The sequence below is a fragment of the Mustela putorius genome, unplaced genomic scaffold (genome assembly GCF_011764305.1).
Source record: "Mustela putorius furo isolate JIRA1106 unplaced genomic scaffold, ASM1176430v1.1 tig00003834_pilon_pilon_pilon, whole genome shotgun sequence".
Classification (NCBI taxonomy): domain Eukaryota; kingdom Metazoa; phylum Chordata; class Mammalia; order Carnivora; family Mustelidae; genus Mustela; species Mustela putorius.
This window is the reverse complement of record NW_025421987.1, coordinates 93,422,873-93,436,431: the sequence shown is the minus strand read 5'-3', so window position 1 is coordinate 93,436,431 and position 13,559 is coordinate 93,422,873. Positions and strand designations below refer to the sequence as shown.

At 33.8% G+C, this 13,559-nt stretch overlaps 1 protein-coding gene across 4 annotated transcripts in view; it reads right to left on the bottom strand.

The window, feature by feature from the left end:
- Positions 1-13,559, bottom strand: part of OPA1 (OPA1 mitochondrial dynamin like GTPase) — an 89,879-nt gene that overhangs the window by 63,695 nt on the left and 12,625 nt on the right. For 2 of the 4 annotated variants that reach the window (XM_004745284.2, XM_004745285.3), the window contains 2 exons: positions 6,922-7,032; positions 2,049-2,102 (listed from right to left, as the gene is read on the bottom strand). In XM_004745284.2, the coding sequence (XP_004745341.1) occupies positions 2,049-2,102; positions 6,922-7,032 (165 nt within the window). The remainder of the gene's footprint in view (positions 1-2,048; positions 2,103-6,921; positions 7,033-13,559) is intronic. The other 2 variants (XM_004745286.3, XM_004745287.3) reach the window with 1 other exon arrangement.

The following is a 13,559-nucleotide window of genomic DNA, read 5'->3' as shown; positions in this document are numbered from 1 at the left end:
AAATGAGATGCACTGTTAAATGTAAAATACACACCAGACTTTTACAATTCAGTAAATAAATGAATAAATAAAATACCTCATTACTATGTTTCTACTCATTACATGTTAAATGATCCTAATTTGGAATTCACTGTGTTAAATAAAATGTATTATTAAAATCAGTTCTACCTATTCCTTTTTACCTTTTTGGAATGCAAAAACTTTAAATCACACACGTGGCTTGCATTGTATTTCTACTGCACATCACTGGTATAGATAGCTAACCCTAGGGTTTATTATGTCAAGAATTTTTCATAGTCTTTGTGTCAATGCCCATGGCTGACACTACAAATTACACAAGTCAAAGAGTTGATATCAACAGATAAACAAGGGTAGTAGGATTTACACTGGTTCATTTCTTTGTAAATATGGAATCAATTATGCAGATCTACATTTTCTGGGGATGGAATAATTCTTTGGTACAGGTGCCAATCTTCAGCCATTCTGTAGAGATGTGTTAGTGAGCTGTCCTCCAAAGATCAAGACCAACAGTGCTCAAACTTAAGGATGCATCAGAATAATTTGAGGGCTTTTAAAAAGAGAGATTGCTAGGTTTTACTTCTAGAGTTTCTGATTCAGGAGGTTTAGGAAGGGGTCAATAATTTGCACGTCTAACAAGATCCTGAAAGGATACTGATGCAACTGCTCGAGAGACCACACTTCGAGACCAATGATTCCTAACCTCTGGCTGAAGTGAAGATTGGAATTGCTTGGCTGAAAAGCCTTTAAAAATATATATGGAGACGGCCAGAGCACAAGTGATTCTATGGTATAGTCAGGCATGAGGATCAATGCATAGATATCAATGAAATCAAGAATATTAAGAGAACCTGTGAAAAACTATACTGTTTAATTTCATCTAGGTTGTCCCTTGTATTTCTTCCCTAAAAAAGAGACTCTCCTTAAAAAAAGTGTAATCTCACAAAACAAACTGAGGGTTGCCGGGGGGAGGGGGTTTGGGAGAAGGGGGTGGGATTATGGACATTGGGGAGGGTATGTGCTTTGGTGAGTGCTGTGAAGTGTGTAAACCTGGTGATTCACAGACCTGTACCCCTGGGGATAAAAATATATGTTTATTAAAAAAAAAAAAAAAATCTGTAAAAAAAAAAAAAAAAAAGTGTTAATTTAAAAGACAAAAACTTAATTATTATTGCACATTGTTGTTATCCATGTAAATTAACATAACTAGATTATAGATTTCAATTGTATTTATATCATATAATAATCATAAAAACATATTAATTAATGATGGAGTGGATGATATGGCAATTCTGCACTAGAATTTACCTACTCATCAGATTGCACAGAACAACATGTCTTTAAAATAATCAAGGTTTTATAACCAACTACAGGAGAAGAGCTTTTCAAATCAGTGCCAGAAATACATTTAGAAAAGCCATTATCTGATTCATTTTGGGGTTAGAGAAGTAAAGGAAAAAGATACTGAGGGAGGATTAGAACTATGGTAGACTTAAATCAGCCTACTAAATGACTTGAATTATCAGCCTATCTATGTAAAAATGCAAGCATAGGTCTATGTAAGAACAAGTCACTTTCCCCCACTTTTTTTTCCACAGCAGTTTTTCATTAAAATTAGAAGTACAAGGTTCACTCAGATATGTTTTTACACATATGAGTAAAGCACACTTACCAAGTTTCTTTTTTATTCTTTATTTCTTAACTTACTTTTGCATTTTTTTACATCTATTTATAATAAGATTGTATCATCAAATCACTCCAAATTTTGCTCTTAAAAAAATTCCATTATCAAACTTAAGTATAAGATAAAGTCCCTTGTTTTTTCTTTTTTTAAGATTTTCTTTATTTGATAGAGAGAGAGAAAGAGAGAGAGCCAAGCAGAGTGGCAGGCAGAGGAAGAAGCAGGCAGCCTGCTGTGGGGCTTGATCCCAGAGTCCTGGGGTCATGACCTGAGATGAAGGCAGATGCTTAACCACTGAGAGACCCAGGTGCCCCTCAAGTCCCTGGTTCTTTCTATTCATCAGAATTACCTGAGTATGCAGAAGTTCTTCTTGAAGCTGGTCAATTTTCTCTTTGTCTGTCACCTAGATATTTAAAATAAATTAACTTTATTTCAGTAGAAATAGATTTACATAAAATGTACAGTAAGTTAAATTTTTTGAGAAGTATTTTTAAAAATTATTGACTTTATATGCATATTTAATCAAAGCACATTTTAAGTTACATGATTTAATAAAGTAAAAAAATCTGTATTCAACACTAAAATTGCTTATCAAAAATTTTTAACTATATTAATAGCCTTAAAAAGCAATCCTATTCCAGACACTATTCTAGTTATTTCTGATGAAAGGCTCGTTAAAAAAATAAGAGATCAGTATATACAGTTACTATAGTTTTCATAGGTTGTTTTATATTCTGCCCTAGGCATTTGGATGCTTGGAGAAAAAGAGCACTGACACCTCCAGAAATGTGTTTTGGGAACTTAGATGCATGTTATCATTTATAGTTACTGAAAAAATTCACTAGTCACAGTGTATATGTTAAGCATCTATTACCCATTTCTGTTCTGTAAGTAGAGAAGTATTTAATAAATCAAAGAACAACTTGTATTTTCAGAGCTTTAAGTAGAGCCAGATGCTTGTTTTTAAATTCAATTCCAGTGCAAGATCTGCTAACCCACAACAGAGTGAATGCATCAGTAGCAATAAAATTGAGTAAGGCAACTAAAATTGATTTAAACATAAAACAAAAGTAGGATAAAATCTATCGCTATTGTAGAAACTACTTCCAATTGTTACTAATGCTAACAGTTCTAAAATAAAATATCCAAAACAAAAAGAACTTTATTGCATTAACAGGCTCTAGTCACAGTATAATTCAAAATATAAAACAACTGATCAATTTTATTAAAATGATGTCATTTATGACAAATCCATATAACTGCTCTTTGATTCCTTGGTGAGGTGCAGAAGTTGTCATACTCAGTCTTTCAAAATAATTATCTAATTCCTGATAATCAAAATTCATAAACATGACTTTATTTCATAGGACACAAAACTCAAGGTGAAATTCATGTAAGTCCTTGTTCACCGTCATTCAATAGTTATTTAAGCAATCAAGGCATTATGGTAGCAACTACATATGAGAAAATTTTAAGTGATTTACTTATTGAGATAGATATTAATAACTCTTATCCACACAATAAAAATGTATTTTGAGGTTTTAATTCCTCTTTCCAAATAGTTTCTCAAAACATTCCCCAAACTTCTTTTAAATAAAAATGGCAACGCTTGCTATGAACATACTGTTTTTTCCTTAAAAGCCTATGCCTAAAAATCTCTGCAAATATGATTCAGTAATTAGAAGAAAAGATAATATAAAACAAACTGTTTTTATTTACTGTTTTCTCATTCTTGTATAGCAAGCAGACTTATGGAGAAAAGCTTTTTCATTTGACTGTGTTTGTGTAAAATGGACAAGAATTATTAATAGTCTCCTAAAATGTGAGGAAACAAACAAGCTGGGAAGGCACCAACAACCGGAAGAACAAAATCTTGAAGACCGATGGAGAAATAAATAATTTCATATTGTTTTCATATGGCATGCCATCATACTATAATAATGCAATCATAAAAACTGTGCTATGTCGATTAAATTCCCAATTCATTTTAAAAGGTAACTGTTTCATTAAAAACTCATCTGACTGCAGCTAATTAGTATGAACTATATAAGCAGTGTTAGTATAAACTGTTTTAGTTTTGAATGTGAGTATTAATGGCTTCATGCAATATACCCTAAATTATAACAGAAAAATCCACTAGTACTCTACATCTGGGACAATAATTAAGTAACTAATATAATTACACCAAAACAGTTTGAATGCTTACTGTAAACCAAGGTCTACAGAAGGTTAACTTGGTAATTTGATAACATAAAAAGGGTAAGTTAAAATGATACAAGGTTATTAGACTATTAATTACAATCTTTATGCTAACATTAGTATTTAGTAGCAGTGACTTCAGATTTTTATAAATTTGTATTTTTAGGAGTCTTTAGGTTTATCATTTGCCTTTTGGCACAAGTGTTAGGCATAACTCATGCACAGACTTATCACTATGCTTCCTATCTGCTCAGTTTAATGGAATATCAAAATTAACATTATATTAAGACAGGTGTTATGGTGGGAGTCAAGAATAAGACCTAATATTTTCTGGCAAATAAGATGAAAACATTTAGGTTTCTGAAGTGAATATTAAAGAAATGAGAAGATACTTTTCCGTATTTTCTTAAGGGAACAGCACATCTGACTTTTCACCTGTCACCTATTCTGGGTATACTTAATGTTGTATATTTAATGTTCTGGGTATATTTAATATTTAATGTTGACGCACGTCGCTGGTACAGTTCTGCCACTTATGACAAGAGTTAAGTTCTTGTCCCGTTGCTCAATATATTCAGTTTGCATTATGAAATTAATTTAAAACTCACCCTGACAGAAATGGGTATCAATGGTCTTGAAACCAGAGCTTTTCTACAATTCCAGGGCTGTGAAACTGATGGAGAAAGAGCGGAATCCTCCGCAGAAACAAGCTAAAGCTGAAAAAGAAAAACCTTTACTAGCTCCTCACAAAACCAAGCCTGAGTTTCATATTTTAAGTGTTTCTTCCTACTAAGCCATTGTGGCCATTCTCAAATACCAAAATACATAGGTAAAGGACTCGTAAACATTTCCACATATGTTATGTATTCATAGGAGGCAGAACTACCAAAGGCAGTTTGAATCTACTGTCTCTGCATGAGCTATAGGGACAGTTTATTAGCTGCTACTAATAAGATATAAAGAAGTTAAGGCCTACCTACATTTTCAAGAGGATAAGGGAGGAAGAATGATTAAAATGCAACAAAAAGCTGTGGTTTTGCACCTCAAGAAAACCTCAAATGTTTAGAGGAATGACACAAATCTCATGAACTGGGGTTCAGATCATGAGGACAGTGAAGGGCTGAAACATCACCTGTGTCCCTACCATAGGGAGAAACAGGGGAAGGTGAAGTAAGGAAATGATCTTTCAGGACAGATAGGGAATGATGTCATTACAGAAGAGCGTGAATTGTTCTTGAAGTTCCATTTCCTTTTGCATGGTGTAACTCCGGAGTGGGCCAGACTGTTTGGTACTTACTGAGTATGCCTCAATAAGCCACACACACGGAGGTGCAATCCTGCCAGCTACTGTTTTACAAATGGGGATAATGCAAAATAAAGGGTTACATGGACAATCTGATGACATCAGAAATAGAAATGAGATTTCTAAACCTGAAAGCAGCCTAGTAAAGTAGACTTCAAATGAACACTAACCTTGAGCAATGTAGAAAATTAACATTATTCACTACTAAGATCCCTTTAATCATCTGATTCAAAAGTGTATCGATAATCTTAAGCCATATCTTAGAATCTAAGGATGGCAGATCTGTGGGGTTCATTTCAAATTATTTTACCATTATGAGAAAACAAGAAATTCTAAGTAGAGCTCTTCATATTTCTAACACACCAGAACATAGTAACTCCTTCCTTTCATTGTGTAACAAACCCAAGGAACAGATGGCTCGGCTTAAGCATCCAATTTGTGAGACTATTTATGGCACTTCAAAGACATACAGAGCAGAGAATGCTAAAGCACCACTTAAAATAAGTCCTTTTTGGTTTAAGGCATCTACTTTAACTTAATCAAATAGGAAAATAACTTATTTTCAATTTCTACCTATGTTGTTCATTCACTGAAAGTTAAATATACAAGAGTTGATTCCACAGCCATGGAATTGAGAAAAGTCAGGAAATGACACTGAAAAGATAAATGAAACTGTGAGGAGTACTCTCAAGTATTACCCATCACCAAATGAGGTAATAAGGTTAGTAAGCAAAACTTCATTAAATCATTACAATATTGGTTGTAATTAAATCATTACAATATTGGTTGACTTCAAACCAGAACCTATAGGAAGCTAATTAAATGGCTGAATCTCTTTTCCTGAGTAAAACTTACATACCACTTTTAAAACTTTCCTGATCTAATAAATGTAACCTAATTAAGCTGATGTCAAGATCTCAGAAGTAACTCTGAAGTCATTACATTCCTTTCATTTTGACTCAAGTCTTTTCAGAACATTAACCTTGGGATCTACACCACGGGATCATTTAACAGCCAAAAGCATTTTTTTAAGGACTTCTTAATTACACCTATAACCAAACATTTGTACAGATTTATGCCAACTTTTATTAGAATCTCTTCTTTAGGACCTGAATCATATCAAATTTCCAATGTTCAATCCTTCAGTAGTCCAAGGTGAAAATTTATTTGTGCTAACTTCACTGATGACTGTGGAAATAATCAATGAGTTTATCAGGGTGTATTTGAATAATTTTGCCCAAAATTTATAGCAGAATATTTTCTTCTACAAGAAGTAGCCATGTTTTCTGCTAACCCATTTTACTAAAACAAGTAAATTTCATTCTTTAGATAATTTAAATAGTGGCCATCCACAGTAATCCTTTACATTTTAGGAATGAAAACTTGGGTGAACCACAGACAAGCTGGCTACAAACTGGGGTGCCTCCATACAGTAACTGGACCAAGTGAACCACAATTCATAATTCTTCTCTAAATACAAATCCATGGACCCTCACAGAGAATCTCAGTTTCAGAAAACAAATTCCTATGTTTAATATTTTGGGTTTATTAATCCACTCCAGGAAAGTTACATATTTGTATTAGGTGTCTTTTATATTTTTACTTTGTTAAAAATAATTTCCCATCACTGGAGTCCACAAACGGATTAAGGTGACAGGATCCTGGCAGCAATAGCCGGTTAGTGTGAACACATCAGTAGCCCCCTTAAATCATCCATCACCTTGCGCTTCTGTTGGACATAGCTCGTGCTATATTGGCCAGCGGCTCTGCGTGCTTCCTCTTCATGCTCTTGAATTTGCTGTTGTAAGAGAATGAGCTCACCAAGCAGACCCTGCCATGAGTTTACAATGAGGAGAAGAGGAAAATTGGGGAGGAGAACAATGTTAAACCAAAGGGCACAAGCAAGGAACAGGTGTAAGTTAGGGAAGAATGGATAGCTTCTAACAAAAATGGAAATGCATTTCTGTACCTCTCGAGCCGCTATATAATAGGGCTCTATACTGCATTTCCATTTTCCCCCCTCACTAAAACTAGATCTGTCAGAAATATAAAACAGCAGAGTTTAAAAAGTGAAAAGCAATGTGACTGTCAGCTGAATAAAATGAGCAAGACATATAATATTAAGATACAGTGAAACCTAGACTAACTGGAATGCTCAAGGAAAGTGGCTTGTCGTTAACAACTTATTACTTCAACGCTTATTTTTGAACTGCCAATATGAACTAGTGTATGCTCCTCACTTGAATCAAAAGGGGAAAAAATCATTTAATTCTCAACCATAATTTTCACAAGACTGGAGTATATATAGTAGCTTATTTAATTAGTAAATTATTATTAAGTATTTTTTCCTTGCTATCTAATGACTTCAGTTTAAGATTACAGCCCCTCAAAACTATTAATTTGAGTTTCTAAGCATCAAGTTAATCACAGTTTTACATTAATTCATATATTCTATATACCTCCTCACACAAGCTTATATGACTACAATTTAGGATCTCTTTCCAAGTTAAAGAATGATGTTTGAGGCACTGTTTTAACTTTATACTACATAAAGTAAGTAGTTTGACTGAATTTTCATTTTTTATGAGCTGCTCTGATATTCAGTAAAAGCAGCTTCTAAGAACATAGGTAAAAATCTATCAATTACTAAAGCAAAAGTACTATAAAAAAACAAAGCTCAGATTTGGAGATAATACAGTTATTCTGAAAATTCAAAATGAAACAAAACCCAGTTACCCATATACAACACAAACAGCATTCCTATGTTTAAAATTCATTCCATTTAATAATCGTGAAATGTTAACTGGTACAATTTTTATCACAATGTATTTACATGTGGATTGGTACTCAATACATGTTATTTTCTGTACAGTATTTTTATCAGATAAAAGACCTCAAGAGATGTGGGAGAAAAAACAACTAAGAATTGACAATGTCACAAGCCTAATATTTTTTCAATTAGACACTCAAAAAAGGGTAAAATTTCAGTGAATGAGGTCACTAATTTGTACAAGAACAGTGTTCTGGGAGAACAATGGGCTCAATTTTTACCACATTATAAAAATAAGAGTTAGGAAAACTAAACTCATTAAAATAATCTAAATTGGCAGTTTCAAATAGCTTCAGAGTTTTTTAAAATAATTGTCCAAATATTATATTTTATATAATACAACTAGAAAGTTTCCTAAAATGCTGGTTAACATTACATTCAAAATTTTAACTAGCAGACTCATCCAGAGGCTTAAACTTTATATAACCCAAAGACTTCTACTATAAATAAAATTTTCCCAGAAAAGAAAAAAAATACAAACAGTAAGGCATTTTAAATTAAGGGAAAGTATTAGCATATAATTTGGGAGATTTTTGTCTGATTCTTAGACTGAATACATTAGGCTGCGCCAACAGTAATGAAACTGGTTGATTCACTATACATCAAAGGATGAAACTAGTTGAAATTTCTGTGTGACAAGCGAGAGAACATCAAAATGGCAGGTGACATAACTGAACTGTCAACATCTGTTTCCAAATTCAACAATACAAAATGTATTTACAAAAACCTGTGGCTGTCTTTAGAGATAACTCTTCTAAATGAACACTTCTATGGTCATGGATAGATCTATAAAGAAAAGACAATGCCAACCAACTACTCTCACTGTCCTCCTCATTCCTCTCATCACCTGTCATTTTTTCATTTTCTTGTATGACTGTTTTCATGAAGCAGAAAAAAAAGAGTAATCCAACTTATTTTTATTAATTTAGTCATCTACTATAATCACTTCTCATCATCCAAATGTTTAGATGTCTCAAAATAATATCCTTTTACAGGTTTCTTGTGTTGGCTTATACAATAGTGTACCTGTGGTTTGATTAACATACCACCAATACTCTAACTTATACAATGTCAAAGCAGTAAGCAAATATTCCACATTTCTTAACTGTCTAGTAGTCTACCAGGCACACGATTCCTTTTTACCTATAGCTTAAATACCCTCCCAAATCCATATATATCTCTATATAAATTATACGGTAAATACTTAATATCTATTATATTATAAGCAAACACCCTCTTTCTAGTGACACCTCACTTTCCTTCCAAGTTTGTTACTGAAGCACTGTTATGTGAAGGTAGCTGAAATTAACTGTTACCTCCTAAAAAGACTAGGAAGAAAAGAATTAGACACGGAAAAAACTACTTACACTATGTTACATGACTAAAGGAAGTTACTGTTATTCACTTTGGGGCATCAAATCTCACCCTAACTACAGCTTCTGAGCTAAGGCCATGTGGAATAAGGAAGGGAAAGAAATGTGGCTACAAATGAACAAAATATATTTTGTTCAATAAATATTTTCCCAACCTCGGACATTTTCCATCAAGAAATAGCACGTAATTATGTTAAAATCGTACACATTACATGTAAAAATAATGTAAATAACAATAGTTATTTACAGATGATAGTTATTTACAGATGATATGCTCTCTAAACATCTCTTAGTTATTGTCAATTTGATACTGCAACTCTCACAGTCTCATATTTCTATAGAATTGTCAGATTTTTAAATTATTAGATCAAGAAAATCAGCGATAACTCTAGAAACCAAAACATCAGCCAAAAATGCTGTGAAAACCTTAAAGTCTTTCCTTTCGATAGGAAAGATTTTAAATAATCTTAAATTTAGAAGTCATTCATATATGAATACATTTAAAATACTGTATTTATAACAGCATTTTAAAAATTCATAGCAGAACTAGGCCCTTAAACTGTTTGCATACCCACCACCTAGAATAAGACCTGACACTTGAGATGTGTTACAGCTGACACCTAAGGAAAAGCCTGGCACATGTTTGCTCCTTCAGTGAATTGAATTATGACCACTTTTACCTAATAATAATGATGCACACGAAGTTTCTAGTATAAAAATCCAAAATGGCTTTTCAAAAAAATGTATATTCTGTCAGTAAGCTATACATCAACCCCATAATCTATTTTCCCATTTTTCATAATCCCCAGAACAGACTCTACAGAAATTAAGAAAAGGGGAGAAAAGTCATCAAATAATATTAATAGGTGATAAACTCATACAGTGATTAAAAATGTAAGGTAATCATCATCATCATCACCATCATCATCACCCTAATAGGCAGTATTTGTTTAGTTTTATTATGTGCAGATCTTGTGCTAAAGGGCTATACATAAAACAACCCTATCAAGCAGGGGGTCTGCACTTTACAGGAGAGGAGACCAGCAACTCAGAGTTTGATCTTGTCCAACCAAGATCACATAGCTCAGAAAGCAAGCAGGACGGGATCTGAACGCAGGCAGTGTGACTACAAAATCTGTGCCTGATACTGTCTTATTGCAATGATGGTCTATTTACAAAGTAGCCTTGATTCCATCCGATTTAATCCACATTTAAAAGAAGAAAATGGTAATACTACAATACACCAGAAGGCATTCTGAATCACTAAGAAGGTGGACTGGCTGAGTAGTCCACAAAGACCTTTGGGCCTACAAACCTAAAATATTCACTATCTAAACCTTTATGGAAAAGTGCTAACCTCTGCTTTATTAGTTTTAAAAGTAACTTGGGTCTAGAAAAGAACTTTATTGAAAGTGAAGACTTCTTTTCCCTTTCATTCAAAAAATACTGGTATGCATTAAACTACGTTTCAAAATTTGAATAATTCTATTTGATTAGCTAAAAACAACTATTTTTCCCCCTCCCAGTAATACATAGTACTGTTCAAGGTATTTATGGTCAATGGAAAAATGTCTATTAATGGATATCAGAAGGAAATATGTCTTTCCATTTGGATTATTTAACCTGCTTCTATTCAGACATATCATTTCCTATTTTACTAGTTAGACAATTTCTACAACTGATCATTTTTAAGAGATGAATAAATCAGTCTGTTATGGATAGTTATTATATTGTATTATATTATATTACAATTCCTACAAATCTCCTTTGTTCTAAATTGTTACCAAAAAATAGTATTAAATACAAAATATGTACTTAACGTTTCTTCAAAGATGTAAAAGGACAGTGTGCTTATGAAAGAATAAAATAGGATTGCCTGTTTTGCCATTCCATTTCTCTTCATGTAGATCTTCCCTGCTTTTCTTCCTCTGATCCCTCTGCTTCCTAACTACTGTACTCTGGTGCGCAAGTGGGTTGGCTTCCTAGCTAAGATTCTAACCTACTCTAGTTGTTGCCAGTTAGCTGCTCAGGAAACTTAAGTTTACTGATCTGTGATTGCTTGATAATGCTGGTGGTGGGCATTTCATTTTGCCACAGTGAGTGCATTATTTGCTGCCCGAGGAATCCCAGAAACATAAATCCCACTTAAGCAGTGCTGTTTCATTATAGTTACCAAGCATTGGTACTACTTTTGTATTCCTATGCTCCCCAGTAGCTGCCAAATACCAAAGGCCAAGGAAAATTCACATGTGATCAGAGCGAACACATATTATATAAAATTTTGTGGCCTACTTGTTGGCATTAAATGAAATTTATATACTTCAATTAGCATCTCTGTTACGGTGTTAAATCAATCACTCAATTTTGCTAAAAGCTCAGTATTATCCTAGGTGTTCTGAGGACAGAGATTTTATGATAGAATGCAAGCAGAAGTAAATAATGTTTTAGCTGGCAACTGTTTTCAGTGTTAAGAATATAGTTAACTATAACTATACTCTAAACTATACTAAAATAATTATGTAAGGTTTCATGAAAAGGACAACAGAGCAAGGCTTTAAGGATGAGAAAAAATTTGGCAGAAAAGGGAAGAGAGATTTCAGCTGGAAGGTACAACAGAAGTAAAGCCACAAAAATAAGAATTAGAGCAACATGTGAAAAGGAAGAACATTAATTACTACCTAATAATTATACTTAAAACAGTATCCCCATTCTTCATGATTTAGACTTTTAAAAGGTCCTTCAAATATTTCCTGTAAATTATAAATGTGTCTGTAACCTTCAGAATGACCATACTGCTTCTTCTGTGAGATGTTTCTGACCAATCAAAAACATGATAAAACAAAAGCACAGAAAATAACTGTCATTTAGCAAGCTAGTTTTCACTAGTCACAGACAGTCTTACTGAATCCAAAAAAAGGAGATTCACTAAGTGATCTTGTCACCTATCTATGTTGTGACTGATATACAGAAATCTGCAGATTTGCAAATTATTCACTAAAAAAGGCTCATCACTTCAATTCTCAATTTTCCTTCAGGTGGTTCTGAAGGTCTCCAGGTCTCAAGGATATTATTCAGTTGACATCAAGGGCTCTAATATTTCTCTTCAGTGGATACAAATTCTAAAATTTCTGACTAACACCATTTATTGAAAAGTGGTTTTAGTATTTTTCCATTTTTTAAATTTGGTAATACGTATCACAACTTCTGGTCAAATGATGTAAGTAACTACTGTCCATAAACGGAATGGATATAAATCCATGCAAAGTCAAAGAAACTTGATATTTAGTTAGCCTGTGCAGCATCATGCAGAAATACATGCTTTTCACTTTTGTAGACTTTTGGTAGACCTCAATTACAACTTTCCAGAGTACTTAAAAGTCTAGTGACCCCAGACCGGGTGCCACAGGTAATCAGTTCATTGTGCTATTCATTCTGTCTAACTCAAGTCCAACAATCTGAATCTGTATTCTCTCAACTCCGTCATTTTCACTTCAATTGATTTTGAAAGGTCCTACCTATTCCTGTTCTTTCTAAATTTATTTATTTATTTTAGGGGGAGGGGGAGAGAGAAAGAGAGTGTATGTGCATGAGTAGGGGGAGAGGCAGAGGGGAAGCAGACTCCCTGCTGAGTGGGGACCCCCCCATATAGGGCCTCATCTCAGGATGGGGAGATCACAACCCCAGCTGAAACTCAGTGGCACATTCCATGGACTGAGCCACCCAGGTGCCCCTGTGTTCTATTAGAAAGGACAAATCTCTTTTCTAGTTCTAGCTGTAGAAATGTTTCACTACTTTAAAAAATAATTGATTCACATTTACTTTTACATTTGTAGTTTATTTTTTTTTTTTAAGATTTTATTTATTTATTTTTCAGAGAGAGACTGAGCGAGAGCGAGCATAGGCAGAGTGGAAGGCAGAGTCAGAGGGAGAAGCAGGCTCCCTGCGGAGGGCAAGGAGCCAGATGTGGGACTCGATCCCAGGACGCTGGGATCATGACCTGAGCCGAAGGCAGCTGCTCAACCAACTGAGCCACCCAGGTGTCCCTACATTTGTAGTTTAAATTTTACATTTGTCGTCTAAGTCTGGCCAGAAATTTTGGTACAACACAGACAACCATTAAGCTAAGACATGACTGCTTCAAACTCTGAATACCAA